The sequence below is a fragment of the Coregonus lavaretus genome (assembly GCF_964263955.1).
Source record: "Coregonus lavaretus genome assembly, chromosome: 22".
Lineage (NCBI taxonomy): Eukaryota > Metazoa > Chordata > Actinopteri > Salmoniformes > Salmonidae > Coregonus > Coregonus lavaretus.
The window spans coordinates 44,483,550-44,508,197 of NC_140009.1; the positions used below are offsets into that span (position 1 = coordinate 44,483,550).

The following is a 24,648-nucleotide window of genomic DNA, read 5'->3' on the forward strand; positions in this document are numbered from 1 at the left end:
GGTGTTTTTTAGAGAGTATTGTGAAAACAATTTTGGGGGTTTCAGTGCATGTAAAATGCAGCATCAAAACAAAAAAACTGTGTTTCTCATAAAAGTAATGGTTTATAAATGAAAATGGTTTATATCCTAAATATTGATTGATGACTAGGGACTATGGAGAATATTTTTTGTGGAATTCCACCTTTATTCTTTCAATGCTTTATTTAGACAGATTAGAAACAGGAGGGGCAGTAAAATGGTACATTTTGTTGGAATTTGACCCACTCAACCACACAGCCACGCTGTAAGAATTTATTCTGGGGTGAATTGAAATGAAACTTGGTTCATTTGAAATGGTATTATGTTAATATTAAGTGGTAGCCAGGCTCCGCAAGAGAAGCTTTTGAAAATGGAAAAGCTTAATGGGAAGAAGATTAAAAACCATGTCGCTGGTGCTTATGCTAGATTGAGGGGAGTCATCACTGGGGTCCCAATATCTATGTCCACAGATGATATTAAAGAAAATGTGAAAGGAGGCAGAGTGATTGGGCAAAAAAGGTTGATCATTAGGAAAGAGGGTCAAAGATGTGATAGCTTATCAGTGATGCTGAGGTTTGAGAAAGTCTTGCCGGGAAAAGAACAGATAGGATTTCTTCGTTTCAATGTTAGAGAATTTGTCCCATATGCGCTGCAGTGTTTTAAATGCCAAAGAATGGGACATGTAGCTGCTCAGTGTAAAGGAAATAAAAGATGTGCCAAATGTGGAGGGGCACATGATTACGGTGAATGTGGAAGCAATGTGAAGGTTAAGTGCTGTAATTGTGGGGGAGAACACAGTGCAGCATTTGGTGGATGCCAGGTACAGAGAGAGGCTAGAGAGGCTCAGAGATATAGGATCAGTCATGATGTATCATATGCAGAGGCCGTAAAACAGATTGGTAGAACTACAGTGCAGACTGATGGAGCTTACATGGATGTATCATTGGATGTTATCAATACGACTCGGGTTGTGGAAAGCAGAAATGCCAGGTTGAAGGTTATTGTGGAGAATGCAAAAGAGATACAGTGGGTTTCCCCCTTGGCATTTTTCCTATTTTGTTGCCTTACAACCTGGAATTAAAAGTGATGTTTTGGGGGTTTATATCATTTGATTTACACAACATCATTTTGAAGATGCAATTTTTTAAATTGAGAAACAAACAAGAAATAAGACAAAAAAACGGAAAACTAGAGCGTGCATACCTATTCACCCCCCCAAAGTCAATACTTTCTAGAGCCACCTTTTGCAGCAAATACAGCTGCAAGTCTCTTGGGGTATGTCTCTGTAAGCTTGGCACATCTAGCCACTAAGATTTTGCCCATTCTTCAAGGCAAAACTGCTCCAGCTCCTTCAAGTTGGATGGGTTCCGCAGGTGTACAGCTATCTTTAAATCATACCACAGATTCTCAATTGGATTGAGGTCTGGGCTTTGACTAGGCCATTCCAAGACATTTAAATGTTTCCCCTTAAACCACCTGAGTGTTGCTTTAGGAGTATGCTTAGGGTCATTGTTCTGCTTGAAGGTGAACCTCCGTCCCAGTCTCAAATCTCTAGAAGACTGAAACAGGTTTCCCTCAAGAATTTCCCTGTATTTAGTGCCATCCATAATTTCTTACATTTTGACCAGTTTCCCAGTCCCTGCCACCACCATGCTTCACTGTGGGGATGGTGTTCTCGGGGTGATGAGAGGTGTTGGGTTTGCGCCAGACATAGCGTTTTCCTTGATGGCCAAAAAGCTCAATTTTAGTCTCATCTGACCAGAGTCGCTTCTTCCATATGTTTGGGGAGTCTCCCACATGCCTTTTGGCTACATTTTATTTATTTAAGCAATGGCTTTTTTTCTGGCCACTCTTCTGTAAATCCCAGCTCTGTGGAGTGTACAGCTTAAAGGGTTATCTTTGGTCTCTTTGTTGCCTCTGATTAATGCCCTCCTTGCCTGGTCCGTGAGTTTTGGTGGGCAGCCCTCTCTTGGCAGGTTTGTTGTGGTGCTATATTCTTTCAATTTTTTAACAATGGATTTAATGGTGCTCCGTGGGATGTTCAAAGTTTCTGATATTTTTTTATAACCCAACCCTGATCTGTACTTCTCCACAACTTTGTCCCTGACCTGTTTGGAGAGCTCCTTGGTCTTCATGGTGCCCCTTGCATGGTGGTGCCCCTTGTTTAGTGGTGTTGCAGACTCTGGGGCATTTCAGAACAGGTGTATATATACTGAGATCATGTGACAGATCATGTGACACTTAGATTGTACACAGGTGGACTTTATTTAACTAATTATGTGACTTCTGAAGGTAATTGGTTGCACCAGATCTTATTTAGGGGCTTCATAGCAAAGGGGGTGAATACATATGCACACACCACATTTCCCGTTATTAATTTTTTAGAATTTTTTGAAACAAGTTATTTTTTTCATTTCACTTCACCAATTTGGACTATTTTGTTTATGAACAAAATGAAATAAAATGTGCATGAAATCCAAATTAAAATGAACGTATATTATAGGTTGTAATGCAACAAAATAGGAAAAACGCCAAGGGGGCTCAATACTTTTGCAAGGCACTTTATTGGGGGTAACAGATGTTACTGTTAAAATAGTTGTTGACATGCTGAACATGATATAGATAAAGTTTAATGGGGTTGGGGTTGGGTTTTTGGGGGAGGGGGGAGGGTGTGGTAGAAGTTAGGGATTTATTTTATTTTGTATTTTATTTTCATGGTAGTACAGAATTAAGCAGCTCATGATTGATTGTACATTCCAGCACAGTAGGTGGCGGCATGCACTTAAACGATTGTTTGCGGACCGCCATGATATCATAGAAGAAGAAGAAGATTAATGGGTAGGTCGAGAGGAGGAGGATTCCTGATCTTTTTCGTGCTGGTTCACCCAGTTCCTTATTGATGTGACACAACCAGGAACGAATCTTTGTTGTTTTTTTGTGTGGCCACTGCTCATGCTTTAAAACTGTCGGTGCCCGGAGAAGACTCATTTCCAAGGTGTGCAGGACGATTATGAAATGTAGTTACGTCGGGATGCCACCGGGCCGCAAGCAAAGTCGGGAGAAGAGGAATATTGGGACAGAGACACAGAAAGGTGGATTATGGAGGGGAAAAGGAGGAAGAAGAGGTCGAAGAGAATGAGGAAGATGGTGATACAAATGGAGATGGGGTGTTGAAGAAGATTGGTGTTAAACAGAGTGAGCCGTGCGTCAAACTGAGTTCTGGAGGTGAAATGGAAGTGAATGAGGGCGATTTAAGTGAGGTGGAATGTGTGGTGAAGAGCTCGGAACCCGAGCCTGACATCAATTGAAATGATAAAGAAAGAGTGACATTTTTGGAGAAAGTGGATCCTTGCCCTTTGGCGGATCCATTTGTGGTTTCAGGGTGGATGAGAAAGGAGTTATGTGCGGTTGAATCAGTGAAGGTAACCTGTAGTGGACTTGTGTTATTTGTTTGTCTTTCTTCTGACCAGAGGGAGCGGGCACTCCGTGTCACACAACTTGGGTCAAGATCTGTTTCTTGCTTTGCTCTTAGGAACAGGGCACCATTGAAAGGAGTGATTTCTGGGGTAGCGTTAAGTGTGGAGGTGTAGTAATTGAAGTTGAAGATTCCTGGTGTTTGTGATGCCTGCCGTTTGGTGCGACACAGACCCAGTGGTGAGCGTGGTGAAACAGAGAAGTCACTGTTAGTCCTTTGAGTTTTGCATCGGAGTCTTTACCCTACAAAGTCATGTTAGGATATATGCATGCGTGTGTGATGGGGGGCTTCTATGAGAGGGGGAGTCTTCAGCATCAACAGATTTCTCATTCCATGTGGTGCTCATAGAGAGAGAGAGAGACACATAAAGAGAGCGAGAGCGAGAGCGAGAGAGAGAGAGAGAGAGAGAGAGAGAGAGAGAGAGAGAGAGAGAGAGAGAGAGAGAGAGAGAGAGAGAGAGAGAGAGAGAGAGAGAGAGAGAGAGAGAGAGAGAGAGAGAGAGAGAGAGAGAGAGAGAGAGAGAGAAACAGCCCATCTGTCTTCATTAGCCACCACCACTCCATACATCAAACAGCTACCCCTCTCCATACACACACACACATTTCTGCTTGACAAATGAACAGCACTGATCTGTATCTAGCCTAACCACAGGGATGAGTACTTTCAGATCTTAAGGACTGAGCCGTGGCTACCTGGCTTACTCAAAACCAGGCACAAGAAAGTGTGCGCACGCAAAACACACACACACACTCACACACACGCTCACACACCGCATGCATACAGATGTTCCCCTGCTGACAACATACCACACTCTCCAACCCACAGACAGCGATAAAGAACAGAAGTTCCAGTCACACCGAGAGTAAAGGATGTTGTCTGTCAAGTGACAGGTTTGTGAGGCTACAGGGATTACTCCAGTAGTGTTAACAGGAGACATGGAGAGAAATTGAGAACATATATCAATGATTATATATAAGCAGATTGTCACATTATTTTCCAGATTTTTCCACTATTGTGATATATATATATTCAAAACCTTGACTTGCTTAGATCACCTTAGCAATGAAGCTGGATGAAAACTGAGCTTTAGGCCTAAAGCCTTGTCGCCTTATAGCCTTGTAGCCCTGTATGCTTGCATGCAACTTGCCCTGCTGCTACCATCCAGAGTCAAATCAAAGCTGCTCCTCTGAGTCATTTGCGCCACAAAGGAACACATGGGATTTGGCAGAGTCGGAAGCAGTGGCAGTGTACCCGCGCTGGTGTTCAAATTTAAATTACTTTCTTTCAGTCACTCTTTACTCCTGATACTTATCGGCCTAATCCGCCCCTCCACTCCCCGATTCACACTCCCAGCTACTTTAATTAGCATAGCGCCAACCCGGCTAGCAGACGGAGAGAGGGAGGGAGAGAAAAAGAATGAGAGAGAGAGAGAGAGAGTGCGAGAGGAAGGAGGAGAGCTACTCAGGGAGGGAGGGCCCTCTACCAGGGCTTGACCTCTGGATGCCTATGCCATGTAACCTCAACCCTCCACTCTCCGCTCCCTCACCCTGACACCTAGAACCAGTTCACTATCTCTGACTTAAAGACACAATCAGATGCTATCTCCTTAACTGGAGAACACACACACACGCACGCACAAACTCACACACAAACACACATCTGGGAATGTTTCTTGTTCGCTCCTCCTCTGTTCGTTGTCAGAATATTGTGTGATTTTGGGGGGCCCAATTATGGGCATACTAAAATATGCACCAGTATATGATATGAAATTATATGAAATTCAACCAAACAACAGCCCCTGCAGCTGCAATTGAGGAATTCATATTAGGAAATTGAATATTAATTAGGTTCACATCACCTTGCTCCAAGGTGTCATGGCAGTCAGATTCCAGAGCAGAGCATTCTTAGCATCTAGGGCAAACACTACCTAGTCAAATTATTGGAGTGTACCCTCCTAAAATAGGACCACAAATATATTCTTCACTTGAAAAGCATGTTACAAATGTAAAACTCCAAATGAAGTCAGTGAGGAGAGGAAGAAAGTGGGTGGCCTGGGGCAACAGATAGGTGGTGTGTGTGTACTTTCACTCACTTTTATTCTCATATTGTGTGTGTTAGTGTGTGTGTGTCTGTGTCTATGCACACTCGTACGTGTTCGGCTGTGGTGTGTAGGCTATCCATCTGCGTGTAGGCCCGTAGCCTGCTTGCTACAAGCCTTCCCTCTTTTTTGCCACATTTAATTAAGACCTAGCAATTAGTATCCCGTGGAGTTGAAAGAGGGGTCGTTTGTGCCTGTAGCCATGCACTGCTCTTTCATTTACCAATCTGCTTAATCTGGGCCTATGGGACAGGAGAGGCAGGCTGACAATATGAGAGGGACAGGGGGGCTGGGGGAGCTGTAGCTGGGAGAGAGGGTGAGGCAAAGAAGTCCTGCTGGGCCAGTAGGGTTAGACTAAAGGCTTATTTGGTTAGCAACTGGAATATCAGTTTGGGTCTATCACTTCTGCATATACTGTAGGGTAGAATTGAGATGAAGAGTGTGTTTAACTGAAACTTTTTGCCAAGCATTAGTCATGCATTGGGAGAATGGTGTGTAAATGTGGAGTTCGACACACTTATCTCAAGTTAGAATTATCTCACAGGAATGTTACCCAGCAATCATGCAAGAGAAGCATCTGTGTTTCGGATCCCATCTTGTCAAGCCATATGGACGTGTGTGTGTGTGTGTGTGGTGTGTGTGAGTGTGTATACGCATGCATACGTACTTATGTGTGTGTACAGTACCAGTCAAAGTTTGGACACACCCACTCATTCATGTCATGACTTCCTCCGAGGCTGCCTCCTCTTCTTGTTCGGGCAGGCATCGGCGTTCTTCATCACCGGCCTTCTAGCCACTGCCGCTCCTCATCTCATCATTTCATTTGTTTTGTCTTGTTTATTACACACACCTGGTTCATATCCCCTCATCAGTACCTGTATAAGTGTTCCCTCTGCCCCCTTGTCTTTGTGTGTGATTGTTTATTGTAGAGGAGATTATAGCTCGGTGGAGCTCGATTATATTGTGTATCGCAGGGTTATTCACCTTGTGCCTTATTTTCCCCAGTGCGCCGTTTGTCCGCACTGGTGTGTATTACGCATTGCTGCGTACCTCTGTTTATTTATTAAACCATTTATTCCGTGATTTCCTCTCCTGCGTCTGACTCCGTCCAACATCACCCGCTACAATTCGAGGCTTTTTCGTTATTTTTTAAACTATTTTCTACATTATAAAATAATAGTGAAGACATCAAAACTATGAAATAACACATTTGGAATCATGTAGTAACCAAAAAAGTATTAAACAAATCAAAATATATTTTGATTCTTCAAATAGCCACCCTTTGCCTTGATGACAGTTTTGCACACTCTTGGCATTCTCTCAACCAGCTTCACCTGGAATGCTTTTCCAACAGTCTTGAAGGAGTTCCCACATATGCTGAGCACTTGTTGGCTGCTTTTCCTTCACTCTGCGGTCCGACTCCTCCCAAACCATCTCAATTGGGTGGAGGTTGGGGGATTGTGGAGGCCGGGTCATCTGATGCAGCACTCCATCACTCTCCTTCTTGGTAAAATAGCCCTTACACCACCTGGAGGTCTGTTGGGTCATTGTCCTGTTGAAAAATAAATGATAGTCCCACTGAGCCCAAACCAGATGGGATGGCGTATCACTGCAGAATGCTGTGGTAGCTATGCTGGGTAAGTGTGCCTTGAATTCTAAATAAATCGCAGACAGTGTCACCAGCAGAGTACCCCACACCATAACACCTCCTCCCCCATGCTTTACGGTGGGAAATACACATGCAAAGATCATCCGTTCACGGTTGGAACCAAAAATCTCAAATTTGGACTCCAGACCAAAGGACACATTTCCACCGGTCTAATGTCCATTGCTCGTGTTTCTTGGCCCAAGCAAGTCTCTTCTTCTTATTGGTGTCCTTTAGTAGTGGTTTCTTTGCAGCAATTCAACCATGAACGCCTGATTCACACAGTCCCCTCTGAACAGTTGATGTTGAGATGTGTCTGTTGCTTGAACTCTGTGAAGCATTTATTTGGGCTGCATTTTCTGAGGCTGGAACTGATCCTCTGCAGCAGAGGTAACTCTGGGTCTTCCATTCCTGTGGCGGTCCTCATGGGAGCCAGTTTCATCATAGCGCTTGATGGTTTCTGTGACTCTACTTGAAGAAACTTTCAAAGTACTTGACATTTTCCGTATTGACTGACCTTCATGTCTTAAAGTAATAATTGACTGTTGTTTCTTTTTGCTTATTTGAGCTGTTTTTTTACAAAATAGGGCTATCTTCTGTATCCCCCCTTACCTTGTCACAACACAACTGATTGGCTCAAACGCATTAAGAAGGAAAGAACTTCCACAAATTAACTTTTAAGAAGGGACACCTGTTAATTGAAATGCATTCCAGGTGACTATCTCACGAAGCTGGTTGAGAGAATGCCAAGAGTGTGCAAAGCTGTCATCAAGGCAAAGGGTGGCTATTTGAAGAATCTCAAATATAAAATATATTTTGATTTGTTTAACACTTTTTTTTTTACTACATGATTCCATATGTGCTATTTCATAGTGTTGATGTCCTCACTATTATTCTACAATGTAAAAAATAGTAAAAATAAAGAAAAACCCTTGAATGAGTAGGTGTGTCCAAACTTTTGACTGGTAGTGTATGTGTGTGAGCAGTGGAGCACAAATGTGCATCCCTGTCCTAGGCCATCCATCTGTTGATCCATGTGAGCCAGCTGAAAGGTAGCGTTGCTGGGCTGTTTAAAAAGGCCTCTTTGTGGCCCATTCAAGACAAGCCTCCATTGTATCCTTCTTTCGGCGGCCCTCTCAATTGGCCGGCCCATTTGGAAGACAACAGGAGATGAACTGCACAGACAGTGTATTAAGCGCTGATGAATCGGCCCCAAGAGCCATAGATCAATGACATAGGCCTACAGCCCGCGGGCCATATGTTGCCCACCCCTGGCCTACAGTCTCCTCCTGTTTATGTACAAACATACATACACAAGCCCAGACACTTTGACTAGTTTGTTTAAATGGTGCAGTTAAAAACATGTTTTGCCTGTTATTTAAAAAAAAAAATATTTCCACACTATGAGGTCAAAATAACACTCTGAAATTGTGGAAATTATGTTAATGCCCTTTTTGTGTAAAGCTGTTTGAAGAAAATCCTGGAATTTCAGCCTATTCAGGTGGGATGTATTTTTTGGCCACGCATTAACTTCACAAGGCCTTCTGATTATGATAGACCAATGAACATTCATCAATTTTTACATATTCCCTTCTACTTTTGGTGCTGGTCCCACCCAAAAGCACGAAAGATTGTGCAGTAAGGCTGTCTTTGCACTGTATTTCATCTGAGCAATCACTTTGTCAGATTTTGCTTCGATTTATTTTTCATTATCAACCGTCACAGAAATTCAGTCAAACCTCCTGAACAGCACACTTTGCATTCGACTAAATCAGGCTAGGTACACATGGATTTCCCAGCAGCTACATCATCGGAAATCGGCAGCAGCAGCAACCATTCATGAAGTAAGATAGTTATTTTTCTATTATAAGTAAAGGACATGCTATTCATGGGTTGCATGTTCGTCACAATATTGTTTTGAACGTTCTCTTGAGGACTGATAACCGAATGAACGTTCTACTAGCTAATCAATGACATTCTCTAAACTGCCATGTGCTGATGATTTCTTATAAAGTGCATTATAGTGACTATAATATAATGACATTTCGAATGGATGCAAATCATTAGTAGGAAAACCTTTTGTCATAACTGTGATGTCGCCAGATTGACTTTAGATGGAGTATACCTTTAGCTAGCAAGCGAAGATTGAGGGACAGGACTGTATTTTAGTTAGCTAATGTTAGCATTGCTAGCTACCTATTTTTGACAAACTTGTCTAGTTATGGCAATGCCATCTCTCTAAAATATAAATTTGACAACATGATAATGATGGCAAAATTGTTTCCTACTAATCACTTGCCTACTTTAGCAATGTCATCATATTTCCAGGCCACTATAGTGTCTCCTCAGATAATGTTAGCCTGATTGCTAGCTACTAAAAGTTTGTGAGCTAACTAATGCCTGCCAATAGCCTGTTGACTGTTGTTCAAGCTACAGTCAGCCAGCCACCCAAAATGGACCAAGGTAGCCTACTTGATTTAGCTCCTGACTTGTCTTTTGTCTTCTTTGATGATTTTACAAAATAAAATGTATTTGTATTTGTCATTAGGTATTAGAGCTAAAACTAACAGGCTTGTGATTGCCAGCCAGCCAGAAGAAAGAGGGAGGGTAGCTATTATTATTATTATTATTATTATTATTATTATTATTATTATTATTATCTAGCTACAATGAACAGAAATATAAAGGCAACATGCAACAATTTCAAAGATTTTACTGAGTTACAGTTCATATCAGGAAATCAGTCAATTGAAATAAATTAATTAGGCGCTAATCTATGGACTGGGAATACCGATATGCATCTCTTGGTCACAGATAAAAGGTAGGGGCTTGGATCAGAAAACCAGTCTCATGCAGCGTGACACATCTCCTTCGCATAGAGTTGATCAGGCTGTTGATTGTGGCCTGTGGAATGTTGTACCACTCCCATTCAATGGCTGTGCGACGTTGCTGGATATTGGCGGGAACTGGAGCACGCTGTCGTACACGTCGATCCAGAGCATCCTAAACATGCTCAATGGGTGACATGTCTGGTATGCGGGCCATGGAAGAACTGGGACATTTTCAGCTTCCAGGAATTGTGTACAGATCCTTTCGACATGGGGCCATGCATTATCATGCTGAGACATGAGGTGATGGCGGTGGATGAATGGCACGACAATGGACTCGTCACGGTATCTCTGTGCATTCAAATTGCCATTGATAAAATGCAATTGTGTTTGTTGTCCGTACCTTATGCCTTCCCAACATTGACATCAGCAAACAGCTCGCCCACACGACGCTGTCTGCTATCTGCCCTGTACAGTTGAAAGGGGATTCATCCGTGAAGAGCACACTTCTCCAGCATGCCAGTGGCCATGGAAGGTGAGCATTTCCCCACTCAAGTCGGTTACGATGCCGAACTGCAGTCAGGTCAAGACCCTGGTGAGGACGATGAGCACGCAGATGAGCTTCCCTGAGACGGTTTCTGACAGTTCGTGTAGAAATTATTCGGTTTTGCAAACCCACAGTTTCATCAGCTGTCCGGGTGGCTCGTCGCATATCATTCCACAGGTAAAGAATCCAGATGTGGAGGTCCTGGGCTGGTGTGGTTGCACAAGGTCTGCGGTTGTGAGGCCGGTTGGATGTACTGCCAAATTCTCTTAAATGACGTTGGAGGCAGTTTATGGTAGAGAAATGAATATTCAATACTCTGGCAACAGCTCTGGTGGACATTCCTGCAGTCCGCATGCCAATTGCACCCTCCATCAAAACTTGAGACATCTGTGGCATTGTGTTGTGTGATAAAACTGCACATTTTAGAGTGGCCTTTTATTGTCCCCAGCACAAGGTACACCTGTGTAATGATCATGCTGTTTAATCAGCTTCTTGATATGCCACACCTGTCAGGTCAATGGATTTTCTTAGCAAAGGATAAATGCTCACTAACAGGGATGTAAACAAATGTGTGCATTTTAGAGAAGTAAGCTTTTGTGCGTGTTGAACATTTCTAGGATCTTATATTCCAGATCTTATATTTTGTTCAGTATAAATGTCTCATTAGGTGTATGTTTATCTGTGATATGATTCCTAAACAATAGTAAGCCTTCTGGCTGTTGAATGCAATAATTAATGTATAAACCTTATGAAAGCTCAGGCTAGGGGTTTGACTTTGTTACAGGCATACATGATCATACTATTTCAGTAATGGACTGACTATCAGATATGAAATTCTGTTACGTTTTCTCAAATATGAGAGTGAAATCTTCAGGATTATAAAATATAACTTTGTCACCCTTCCATTCATGATCCCCTTTCTTATGTGCTAAAGGGTCATCGCTGAGGAAGGCCTGCAGGATGAGGACCATGAGGTCATGGATTTCTTGGAGGAAGATATTTTTGGTGAGGACGAAGAGTATGAAACACACACACAGACAGGACAGACAGGTGAACATCGACTGGCAGAGAAGCAGCAGAACTGGTTCCCCCCCCCTAACCCTCCTAGGTTGACGCTGGTGGTGGCTGCTGTACATACCAAGCTGGTGCTGCAGGTCATAGAAATGCGATAGCTTGGTCCCAGATCTGTTCATGCTGTCGTTCTAACTCCTGTCAAATCAAATCAAATTTAATTTGTCACATGAGCCGTATACAACAGGTGTAGACCTTACCATGACATGATAACTTAATGTATGATAGTTGTCATGCCATGTTACCATAGCATAGGAGTTGGCGTATGTGGCAGGGTCTACAGACAATCACGGACTACAAAAGGAAAACCAGCCATGTCGCCGACACCGGCGTCTTGCTTCCGGACAAGCTAAACACCTTCATCGCCCACTTTGAGGATAACACACTCTCCTTCTCTGTGGCCGACATGAGAAAAACATTTAAACATGTTAACCCTCGCAAGGCTTCCGGCCCAGACGGCATCCCTAGCCTCGTCCTCAGAGCATGCGCGGACCAGCTGGCTGGTGTGTTTACGGGCTTATTCAATCTCTCCCTAGCCCAGTCTGCTGTCCCCACATGCTTCAAGATGGCTACCATTGTTCCTGTACCCAGGAAAGCAAAGGTAACTGAACTAAATGACTATCGCCCCGTAGCACTCACTTCTGTCATCATTTACATTTTAGTAATTTAGCAGACGCTCTTATCCAGAGCAACTTACAGTTAGTGAGTGCATACATTATTATTTTAAAATTTTTCATACTGGCCCCCCATGGGAATCGAACCCACAACCCTGGTGTTGCAAACGCCATGCTCTACCAACTGAGCTACATCCCTGCCTGCCATACCCTCCCCTACCTTGGACGACGCTGGGCCAATTGTGCGCCGCCCCATGGGTCTCCCGGTTGCGGCCAGCTACGACAGAGCCAGGATTCGAACCAGGATCTCTAATGGCACAGCTAGCACTGCGATGCAGTGCCTTAGACCACTCCGCCACTCGGGAGACATGAAGTGCTTTGAGAGACTAGTCAAGGATCATATCACCTCTACCTTACCTACCACCTTAGACTCACTTAAATTTGCTTACCGCCCCAATAGATCCACAGACGATGCAATTGCCATCACTCTGCTCACTGCCCTATCCCATCTGGACAAGCGGAATACCTATGTAAGAATGCTGTTCGTTGACTATAGCTCAGCATTCAACACCATAGTACCCTCCAAGCTCATCATTAAGCTCGAGGCCCTGGGTCTGAACCCCGCCCTGTGCAACTGGGTCCTGGACTTCCTGACGGGCCTTCCCCAGGTGGTGAAGGTAGGAAACAACACCTCCACTTCGCTGATCCTCAACACTGGGGCCCCACAAGAGTGCGTGCTCAGCCCCCTCCTGTACTCCCTGTTCACCCATCACTGCGTGGCCAAGCGTGCCTCCAACTCAATCATCAAGTTTGCAGACGACACAACAGTAGTAGGCTTGATTACCAACAATGACGAGACCGCCTACAGGGAGGAGGTGAGGGCTCTGGGAGTGTGCTGCCAGGAAGATAACCTCTCACTCAACATCAACAAAACAAAGGAGATGATCGTGGACTTCAGGAAACAGCAGAGAGTGCACCCCCCTATCCACATCGACGGGACCGCACTGGAGAAGGTGGAAAGCTTCAAGTTCCTTGGCGTACACATCACTGACAAACTGAAATGGACCACCTACATAAACAGTGTGGTGAAAGAATGCGCAACAGAGCCTCTTCAACCTCAGGAGGCTGAAGAAATTTGGTGCGGTAAGCACAACGCATTACCGGTGGCAAACTACCCGCCCTCCAGGACACCTACAGCACCCAATGTCACAGGAAGGCTGGGACCGAGAGACTGAAGAACAGCCTCTATCTCAAGGCCATCAGACTGTTAAACAGCCATTGCTAGCACATTAGAAGCTGCTGCCTATAGACATAGACTAGAAATCACTGGCCACTTTTAGAAATGGAACACTAGTCACTTTAATAATGTTTACATATCTTGCATTACTCGTGTATATACTGTATTCTATACTATTCTACTGTATCTTTTAATTTTAATTTATTTATGGGGTAGATCAGCTTTAATATTGCAGATAGATTGTAAGTTCCATCAATGTAATTGTCTGCATCACTACGAATCCCCCATATGTTGTTTTTTTTCTCTCGCAAAAAATGATGGGAAATATATTTAAAAAAAGGATATATACAGTGAGGGGAAAAAAGTATTTGATCCCCTGCTGATTTTGTACGTTTGCCCACTGACAAAGAAATGGTCAGTCTATAATTTCAATGGTAGGTTTATTTGAACAGTGAGAGACAGAATAACAACAACAAAAATCCTGAAAAACGCATGTCAAAAATGTTATGAATTGATTTGCATTTTAATGAGGGAAATAAGTATTTGACCCCTCTGCAAAACATTACTTAGTACTTGGTGGCAAAACCCTTGTTGGCAATCAGAGGTCAGACGTTTCTTGTAGTTGGCCACCAGGTTTGCACACATCTCAGGAGGGATTTTGTCCCACTCCTCTTTGCAGATCTTCTCCAAGTCCTTAAGGTTTCGAGGCTGACGTTTGGCAACTCGAACCTTCAGCTCCCTCCACAGATTTTCTATGGGATTAAGGTCTGGAGACTGGCTAGGCCACTCCAGGACCTTAATGTGCTTCTTCTTGAGCCACTCCTTTGTTGCCTTGGCCGTGTGTTTTGGGTCATTGTCATGCTGGAATACCCATCCACAACCCATTTTCAATGCCCTGGCTGAGGGAAGGAGATTCTCAGCCAAGATTTGACGGTACATGGCCCCGTCCATCGTCCCTTTGATGCAGTGATGTTGTCCTGTCCCCTTAGCAGAAAAACACCCCCAAAGCATAATGTTTCCACCTCCATGTTTGACGGTGGGGATGGTGTTCTTGGGGTCATAGGCAGCATTCCTCCTCCTCCAAACGCGGTGAGTTGAGTTGATGCCAAAGAGCTCAATTTTGGTCTCATCTGACCACAACACGTTCACCCAGTTCTCCTCTGAATCATTCAGATGTTCATTGGCAAACTTCAGACGGGCATGTATATGTGCTTTCTTGAGCAGGGGGACCTTGCGGGCGCTGCAGGATTTCAGTCCTTCACGGCGTAGTGTGTTACCAATTGTTTTCTTGGTGACTATGGTCCCAGCTGCCTTGAGATCATTGACAAGATCCTCCCGTGTAGTTCTGGGCTGATTCCTCACCGTTCTCATGATCATTGCAACTCCACGAGGTGAGATCTTGCATGGAGCCCCAGGCCGAGGAAGATTGACAGTTGTTTTGTGTTTCTTCCATTTGCGAATAATCGCACCAACTGTTGTCACCTTCTCACCAAGCTGCTTGGCGATGGTCTTATAGCCCATTCCAGCCTTGTGTAGGTCTACAATCTTGTCCCTGACATCCTTGGAGAACTCTTTGGTCTTGGCCATGGTGGAGAGTTTGGGATCTGATTGATTGATTGATTGCTTCTGTGGACAGGTGTCTTTTATACAGGTAACAAGCTGAGATTAGGAGCACTCCCTTTAAGAGTGTGCTCCTAATCTCAGCTCGTTACCTGTATAAAAGACACCTGTGAGCCAGAAATCTTTCTGATTGAGAGGGGGTCAAATACTTATTTCCCTCATTAAAATGCAAATCAATTTATAACATTTTTGACATGCGTTTTTCTGCATTATTTTGTTGTTATTCTGTCTCTCACTCTTCAAATAAACCTACCATTAAAATTATAGACTGATCATTTCTTTGTCAGTGGGCAAACGTACAAAATCAGCAAGGGATCAAATACTTTTTTCCCTCACTGTATATGTGTATGTATGTACAGTTGAAGTCGGAAGTTTACATACACCTTAGCCAAATACATTTAAACTCAGTTTTTCACAATTCCTGACATTTAATCCTAGTAAAAATTCCCTGTCTTAGGTCAGTTAGGATCACCACTGTATTTTAAGAATGTGAAATGTCAGAATAATAGTAGAGAGAATGATTTATTTATTTCAGCTTTTATTTCTTTCATCACATTCCCAGTGGGTCAGAAGTTTACATATATTCAATTAGTATTTGGTAGCATTGCCTTTAAATTGTTTAACTTGGGTAAATGTTTCGGGTAGCCTTCCACAAGCTTCCCACAATAAGTTGGGTGAATTTTGGCCCATTCCTCCTGACAGAGCTGGTGTAACTGAATCAGGTATGTAGGCCTCCTTGCTCGCACATGCTTTTTCAGTTCTGCCCACAAATGTTCTATAGGATTGAGGTCAGGGCTTTGTGATGGCCACTCCAATACCTTGACTTTGTTGTTCTTAAGTCATTTTGCCACAACTTTGGAAGTATGCTTGGGGTCATTGTCCATTTGGAAGACCCATTTGCGACCAAGCTTTAACTTCCTGACTGATGTCTTGAGATGTTGCTTCAATATATCCACATAATTTTCCTTTCTCAAAATGCCATTTATTTTGTGAAGTGCGCCAGTCCCTCCTGCTGCAAAGCACCCCCACAGCATGATGCTGCCACCCCCGTGCTTCACGGTTGGGATGGTGTTCTTCGGCTTGCAACAACCCTGTTTTTCCTCCAAACATAATGATGGTCATTATGGCCAAACAGTTCTATTTTTGTTTCATCAGACCAGAGGACATTTCTCAAAAAGTACGATCTTTGTCCCCATGTGCAGTTGTAAACCATAGTCTGGCTTTTTTTATGGCGGTTTTGGAGCAGTGGCTTCTTCCTTGCTGAGCGGCCTTTCAGGTTATGTCGATATAGGACTCGTTTTACTGTGGATATAGATACTTTTTGTACCGGTTTCCTCCAGCATCTTCACAAGGTCCTTTGCTGTTGTTCTGGGATTGATTTGCACTTTTCGCACCAAAGTACGTTCATCTCTAGGAGACAGAACGCGTCTCCTTCCTGAGCGGTATGACAGCTGCATGGTCCCATGGTGTTTATACTTGTGTACTATTGTTTGTACAGATGAACGTGGTACCTTCAGGCATTTGTAAATTGTGGAGGTCTACAACTTGTGGAGGTCTACAATTTTTTTTCTGCGGTCTTGGCTGATTTCTTTTGATTTTCCCATGATGTCAAGCAAAGAGGCACTGAGTTTCAAGGTAGGCCTTGAAATACATCCACAGGTACACCTCCAATTGACTCAAATGATGTCAATTAGCCTATCAGAAGCTTCTAAAGCCATGACATAATTTTCTGGAATTTTCCAAGCTGTTTAAAGGCACAGTCAACTCAGTGTATTTAAACTTCTGACCCACTGGAATTGTGATACAGTGAATTATAAGTGAAATAATCTGTCTGTAAACAATTGTTGGAAAAATTACTTGTGTCATGCACAAAGTAGATGTCCTAACCGACTTGCCAAAACTATAGTTCGTTAACAAGAAATTTGTGGTTGAAAAACGAGTTTTAATGACTCCAACCTACGTTTATGTAAACTTCCGACTTCAACTGTATATACTTGTTATGGACACTATGCTTTACATTAGTTATCTTGTTGTTAGTTGTTATTAGTCCCATCATTCAACTCCATTCAACACCACCCATGTATCTCTTAACACAATCCATATTGGATTTCTATTTGCCATATATTTTTCAACTGTACTGTGATGTTTTACAAAAGTTCTGAACCCTTCTATTGTCATGGTTTCTACAGATTGAAAATTGAAAAGAAACATTTTTGCTAAAAGTATTGTTATATTATTGATCGATTGACTATGACTTTTAGATCACCCAGTAGTGTTATCTGCAGGGTTAGCTCCAGGTAAATATTGCAATCCTTTAGCCATTCCTGGACCTGTGTCCAAAACAAGCTACAAATGGACAGTACCTATGATATAATTTACGAAGATTATACCTTTTTTAAACATTTATTCCAAACATAATGGTTTTGATCAATTAGTATATTTGAGTTTAACCGCAATATTTGTTGCATTATTTGTTCTGTCGTTTCTGGAGGATTACATTGATAATACTGTATCTTAGTTACTTTAAACAATGTTTACATATCTTGCAGTTCTCATATGTATATACTGTATTCAATACTATTCTACTGTATCTTTGTCCATGCCGCTCTGACATCGCTCGTCCATAAATGTATATATTCTTAATTAATTCCTTACCTTAGATTTGTGTGTATTTGGTATAGAGCGTCTGCTAAATGACGTAAATGTAAATGTAAATGTAATGTTGGGAAATTGTTAGTTATTACTTGTTAGATATTACTGCACTGTTGGAGCTAGAAGCACAAGCATTTCGCTACACCCGCAATAACATCTGCATGTGACCAATACAATTTGATTTGATTTGAACAAGTCTAAATATGTGTCATGACAGTGTTATGACCATATTATGACAGGGTTATGACAAGTTATGTCAAAACCCACAAATCTACAATGCAAAACATTCCATTAAAACATAGCCTAATTGTCAACAGTATTTGTATGTTGTATAACATTTTCTGAAATTGACCACATTGAATTATAATTGCGCGCACATAGATGTCAGACATGCACCAAACCCAATGCTCTGTTGCTGATGACTTGGAAGAATGCAGGAGCAGATTTCAGGAGCAGGACAAGACACCCTCTTGATGACTGACATGAGGGCATGTACATGATAGGCCTATCTGGCTTATATGATTCTGATGGTCATAATGCTTCTTGACAGTGTCATAAAGTATATTTTCTTGGTCCAAGTAAAGTGACACAGGATGGTCATAATGCTTCTTGACAGTGTCATAGCGTAAAAACATGAATTTAAATAATTCATTACAACAACAACAAAGGATTTAAGAAACAAACTTAAACAAAAGGAAACTTCTTGGCAGGGAAAAAACACATTTGAATAAATGTGGGTTTTGACACTCTTATGTGGGTCATAACCAGCCATAAAATAACCCAAAATATGTCACAACAATATATGGGTCATGACAGTGTTATGACTTTATTATGACAGGTTATGACAAGTTATGTCAGCTGTTATGACATTATGACATGGTTATGACCGTGTCATAATGTGTTCTGACGCTAGATGTCAAGTAAAGTGTTACCCATTTGGCTGATTGTCAGAACAGAAAGAGTGAAACTTAAATGTACTTGAGGACTACTCTATACATTATTGGCTTTGTTACAGGAAAGATAGAAAGGAGAATATGACGTGATTTGCTTGTGTGGAACCTGAATGCAAGGGCAAGCGGTTGTGTATGATGTTATGATATTGATGTAACTTGCACTTTGTTTTCAGGTTTGAATGAGACAATATATGTGTCCTCCTCCCAGAGTGCAAAGAGCCTTGGCGTGACCCTGGACAACACCCTGTCGTCCTCCGCTAACATCAAGGCGGTGACCCGATCCTGTAGGTTCATGCTCTACAACATTCGGAGAGTACGACCCTGCCTTACACAAGACCTAATCCAGGCACTTGTCATCTCCCGTCTGGATTACTGCAACTCGCTGTTGGCTGGGCTCCCTGCCTGTGCCATTAAACCCCTACAACTCATCCAGAATGCCGCAGCCCGTCTGGTGTTCAACCTTCCCAAGTTCTCTCACGTCACCCCGCTCCTCCGCACACTCCACTGGCTTCCAGTTGAAGCTCGCATCTGCTACAAGACCATGGTGCTTGCCTACGGAGCTGTGAGGGGAACGGCACCTCCTTACCTTCAGGCTCTGATCAGTCCCTACACCCAAACGAGGGCACTGCGTTCATCCACCTCTGGCCTGCTGGCTCCCCTACCTCTGCGGAAGCATAGTTCCCGCTCAGCCCAGTCAAAACTGTTCGCTGCTCTGGCACCCCAATGGTGGAACAAGCTCCCTCACGACGCCAGGACAGCGGAGTCACTCACCACCTTCCGGAGACATTTGAAACCCCACCTCTTTAAGGAATACCTGGGATAGGATAAAGTAATCCTTCTACCCCCACCCCCCCCCTTTACTCCAACCCCCCCCCCCCAAAAAAAATAATAATAACATTGTAAAGTGGTTATCCCACTAGCTATAAGGTGAATGCACCTATTTGTAAGTCGCTCTGGATAAGAGCGTCTGCTAAATGACGTAAATGTAAATGTAATATTCCCTTAACCTTATCTTTCACTAAAGTTATTGTTTTATTAATAAAACTCAATGCTTTCTGTATGTCACGTTCGTTGAATGACGGGTCAGACCAAGGCGCAGCTCCGCATAACACAGAGCCTGCCCAGTCATATGCTTCCTCGCGTGAGTACGGGGAGTTGGCTCTGCTCTGACACTAGGCTCCGCCAACCACCCCGTGTGCCCCCCCCACATTTTTTTATTGGGGCTGCTTCTCGGGCTTCCTCCTCGACCGGCCTCCTCCGTGTTGCCGTTGCACCTCTCCTGCCTGGGCATCTACCTTAGCCCATGGTCCTCTCCCCGCAAATATCTCTTCCCATGACCACAATTTGCCCACCTGTGACATGGCTATTCACTCCGCCTGGGCACGCTGCTTGGTCCTCGTTTGGTGGGATCTTCTGTCACGTTCGTTGAATGACGGGTCAGACCAAGGCGCAGCGTGAAATGCGTACATGTTTATTAAACTGAATAAACACACGACAAAACAATAAACCAACGACACGTGAAGTCCTAAGGTAACACACAACAAACCTTACACGGAACAAGATCCCACAACCCACTAGTGCCAATAGGCTGCCTAAGTATGATCCCCAATCAGAGACAACGAGCTACAGCTGCCTCTGATTGGGAACCACACCGGCCAACATAGATCTACACATCATAGATCAAAACATAGAAAACACCACAAAGAATATACACACCCTGACTCAACATATAAGAGTCCCCTGAGTCAGGGCGTGACACTGTAATTTGTTTTGGTGCAAATATACACTACAGTTCAAAAGTTTGGGGTCACTTAGAAATGTCCTTGTTTTCGAAAGAAAAGCAAAAAATAATTGTCCATTTAAAATAACATCAAATTGATCAGAAATACAGTGTAGACATTGTTAATGTTGTAAAGGGCTATTGTAGCTGGAAACGGTTGATTTTTTATGGAATATCTAAATAGGCATACAGAGGCCCATTATCAGCAACCTTCAGTCCTGTGTTTCAATGGCACGTTGTGTTTGCTAATCCAAGTTTATCATTTTAAAAGGCTAATTGATCATTAGAAAACACTTTTGCAATTATGTTAGCACAGCTGAAAACTGTTGTGCTGATTTAAAGAAGCAATAAAACTGGCCTTCTTGAGACTAGTTGAGTATCTGGAGCATCAGCAATTGTGGGTTCGAATACATGCTCAAAATGGCCAGAAACAAATAACTTTCTTCTGAAACTCTTCAGTCTATACTTGTTCTGAGAAATGAAGGCTATTCCATGCGAGAAATTGCCAAGAAACTGAAGATCTCATACAACGCTGTGTACTACTCCCTTCACAGAACAGCGCAAACTACCAGTCTCAACGTCAACAGTAAAGAGGCGACTCCGGGATGCTGACCTTCTAGGCAGAGTTGCAAAGAAAAAGCCATATCTCAGACTGGCCAATAAAAAGAAAAGATTAAGATGGGCTGTCTGAGATATGGCTTTTTCTTTGCAACTCTGCAACAATTCGATCCTGACTAGTCTCCCAATCCTTTCTGCTGAAGGGATGGTGCCAGGTTTCCTCCAGACATGCCGCTTGACATTCAGGCAAAAGAGTTCAATCTTGGTTTCATCAGACCAGAGAATCTTGTTTCTCATGGTCTGATAGTCCATTAGATGCCTTTTGGCAAACTCCAAGCGGGCTGTCATGTGCCTTTACTGAGGAGTGACTTCCGTCTGGCCACTCTATCATAATGGCCTGATTGGTGGAGTACTGCAGAGATGGTTGTCCTTCTGGAAGGTTCTACCATCTCCACAGAGGAACTCTGTAGCTCTGTCAGAGTGACCATCGGGTTCTTGGTCACCTCTCCGACCAAGGCCCTTCTCCCCCGACCGCTCATTTTGGCCGGGCGGCCAGCTCTAGGAAGAGTCTTGGTGGTTCCAAAATTCTTCCATTTAAGAATGATGGAGGCCACTGTGTTCTTGGGTAACTTCAATGCTGCAGACATTTTTTGGTACCCTTCCCCAGATCTGTGCCTCGACACAATCCTGTCTCGGAGGTTTACAAACAATTCCTTTGACCTCATGGCTTGGTTTTTGCTCTGACATGTACTGTCAACTGTGGGACCTTTATATAGACAGGTGTGTGTCTTTACAAATCATGTCCAATCAATTGAATTGACCACAGGTGGACTCCAATGAAGTTGTAGAAACATCTCAAGGATGATCAATGGAAACAGGATGCACCGGAGCTCAATTTCGAGTCTCATAGCAAAGGGTCTGAATACTTATGTAAATTAGGTATTTGTTTTTTTTACATCCATTTGCCAACATTTCTAAAAACCTGTCTTCGCTTTGTCATCATCGTGTGTAGATTGATGAGAAAAATTTATAATTTAATCAATTTTAGAATAAGGCTTTTGCGTAACAAAATGTGGATAAAGTCAAGGGAATACTTTCCGAATGCACTGTAAATCAGCCTTTTAACCCAGTCCTCAGGTCCAACCAGCCGTTCCATTATTAGATTTTTTGATGTAATCCAACACCATCGCACCTGAAACTAGTCATCAGCAAGCTGCTGTTAATTTGAGTTAGGCATTTTTTTAACAGTAATTTTGCTCATAGTGTGTAGGGCTCTCACACTGATGGTGTTAACTAAGATTTAAGTATGTTTGATTGACTCATTCGCAATTATCACCTCCAGAATAATACTGGGTCAACCAGTTTGGATTAACAGTTAAACAGTTAAATGCAGGTTTTTTGCCTTGGTCTTCCTCCTTCCCTTTTTATCTTAAGTCTATGTTTTCTCTCTCTCTGTCTCTCTTTCTCCTCCCTTCTGTGCAGTCCCTCATTCATTCATGAAAATTCTCTGTCTCTCTCTAGGTGTGGTTCAGCAATCGACGGGCCAGGTGGCGTAAGCAAGCGGGAGCCAATCAGCTGGCGGCGTTCAATCACCTGTTGCCGGGCGGATTCCCAGGCAGTGGCATGCCCACGCTACCCACCTACCAGCTCCAAGATTCTGGCTACGGCACAAGCACGCATTCACAAGGTATAGACATCTCTACCACCCCCTGCAAACACATGGTCCTAACATGTACTGTTGAGGTACCATTGCCATAGTTGGTTAGCCACGTAGAGTCATCTAATGCTCATTTACTGTAGCTCCTTGAGCTAATGCCTAGGATTTAGCTCAGTGGGAGAGAGAATGTTACCATAATGTTCCCCAGATGTTTGAGTGTCCAGTTTTCCATTAGTTAGGGGAACATTAAATGTATGTTAGCAAAAACCTCCTGAGAACCTATTTAGCATGTTTTGGCGTTAGAGTTAGGAGAACATTCCCTAATGTCAAACATAACTCAGAATATCCAATATGTATTTTTATTGGATTGTTATTATTCAGTTTTCTGAGAGTTAGGAGAATATTCCATCAACATCCCAGCAAACATATACAGAACATGGTTGCCATGTTCTCAGAATATAAGATATTAATGTTCTAGACACGGTTCATGGGAACATTGCAAGAACATTGCTGTGTCCAGTTTTCTGAGCGTTAGAAGAATATTCCATCAACGTCCCACCAAACATACACAAAACAAGGTTGTCATGTTCTCAGATGTCAGGCATCAGTGTGTAGCGGTAGGACGGAGTCAGGCGCAGGACACAGAGCTAGTAGACAACGTACTTTACTCGTAAATAACAAATGAACATAAACTCCACGCAGGGAGGACAATCCCGCTCACCAGTCGATAACACCAAACAATGAACAAACACGCACACAACACAGTGGGAGCCAGGGGGTTAAATAGGGAACAAATCATAGACATAATGGGAACCAGGTGTGTACAATGAAGACAAAACAAGTAGAACACAGAAACATAGATCGGTAGCAGCTAGTACTCCGGTGACGACGAACGCCGAAGCCTGCCCGAGCAAGGAGGAGGAGCAGCCTCGGCTGAATCCGTGACATCAGAACATAAGATAATAGTGTTCTAGACACGTTTCATGGGAACGTTTCAAGAACATTCCTGTGTCCAGTTTTCTGAGGGTTAGGAGAATATTCCATCAACGTGCCACCAAACATACAAAAATATGCGGTTGCTTCAAGTTGTGCATTTATGGTCTTTTATGTATTGCGTTGTCATAAACTCCAATTCGAATGTTACTCCGTTATGGCCTAGGTTGTTAAATAGCCTACAGAAACAAAATAACAAATTGTAGGCGTATCCCATATTTGCTAAATATAATAATAATAATAATAATACAATATGCCATTTAGCAGACGCTTTTATCCAAAGCGACTTACAGTCATGCGTGCATACATTTTTTTTTGTGTATGGGTGGTCCCGGGGATCGAACCCACTACCTTGGCGTTACAAGCGCCGTGCTCTACCAGTTGAACAGTAATTGCCTGGCTTCAATAAAAATAATGGTCCCGCTTGAAATTACGCTCAGTTTATAAAGGCTTCATAAGCATTACATACATGTGTTACAAAGCATCTATAACCATACAGTATGTCATGCTTTATAAAGGTTTCATAAATGTGGCATAACTTTGTGACATAATCACCAATGTCAAACTTTGTGACATAAGCCACTATGTCGAATATGATATAAATGTGCTTTATAAAGGGTGACAAGTTGTACTGAAGGATGGCATACACTCTAACGTGATGTCATGTTAGTCACATTACACCTAATCTCAGACACTTCCACCCAAATGCGCGGAAGGTCTGGTGGACCAACGCATCAAAGTTTGCCTTCATTAGTTAGGGTTCGGTTTAAAATCAAATTTTAAGAAGATAGATTGTGGTAATGGGCAGGGTTTAGCAATAATTATGACTTTTTGATTGTGTTAAGTAGTGACAATGACAAACACTTTACTCAGTCAGGTCACTCCTACAGAATTCTATGGTC

The 24,648-nt window shown here is 42.9% G+C and overlaps 1 protein-coding gene across 1 annotated transcript in view; it reads left to right on the top strand.

Moving 5' to 3' along the window:
* Positions 1 to 24,648, top strand: part of LOC311149995 (paired box protein Pax-7-like) — a gene marked incomplete at both ends in the record, with an annotated part of 204,542 nt that overhangs the window by 69,682 nt on the left and 110,212 nt on the right. Inside the window, one exon of the mRNA XM_084187229.1 lies at positions 22,618 to 22,783. Within this exon, the coding sequence (XP_084043355.1) occupies positions 22,618 to 22,783 (166 nt within the window). The remainder of the gene's footprint in view (positions 1 to 22,617; positions 22,784 to 24,648) is intronic.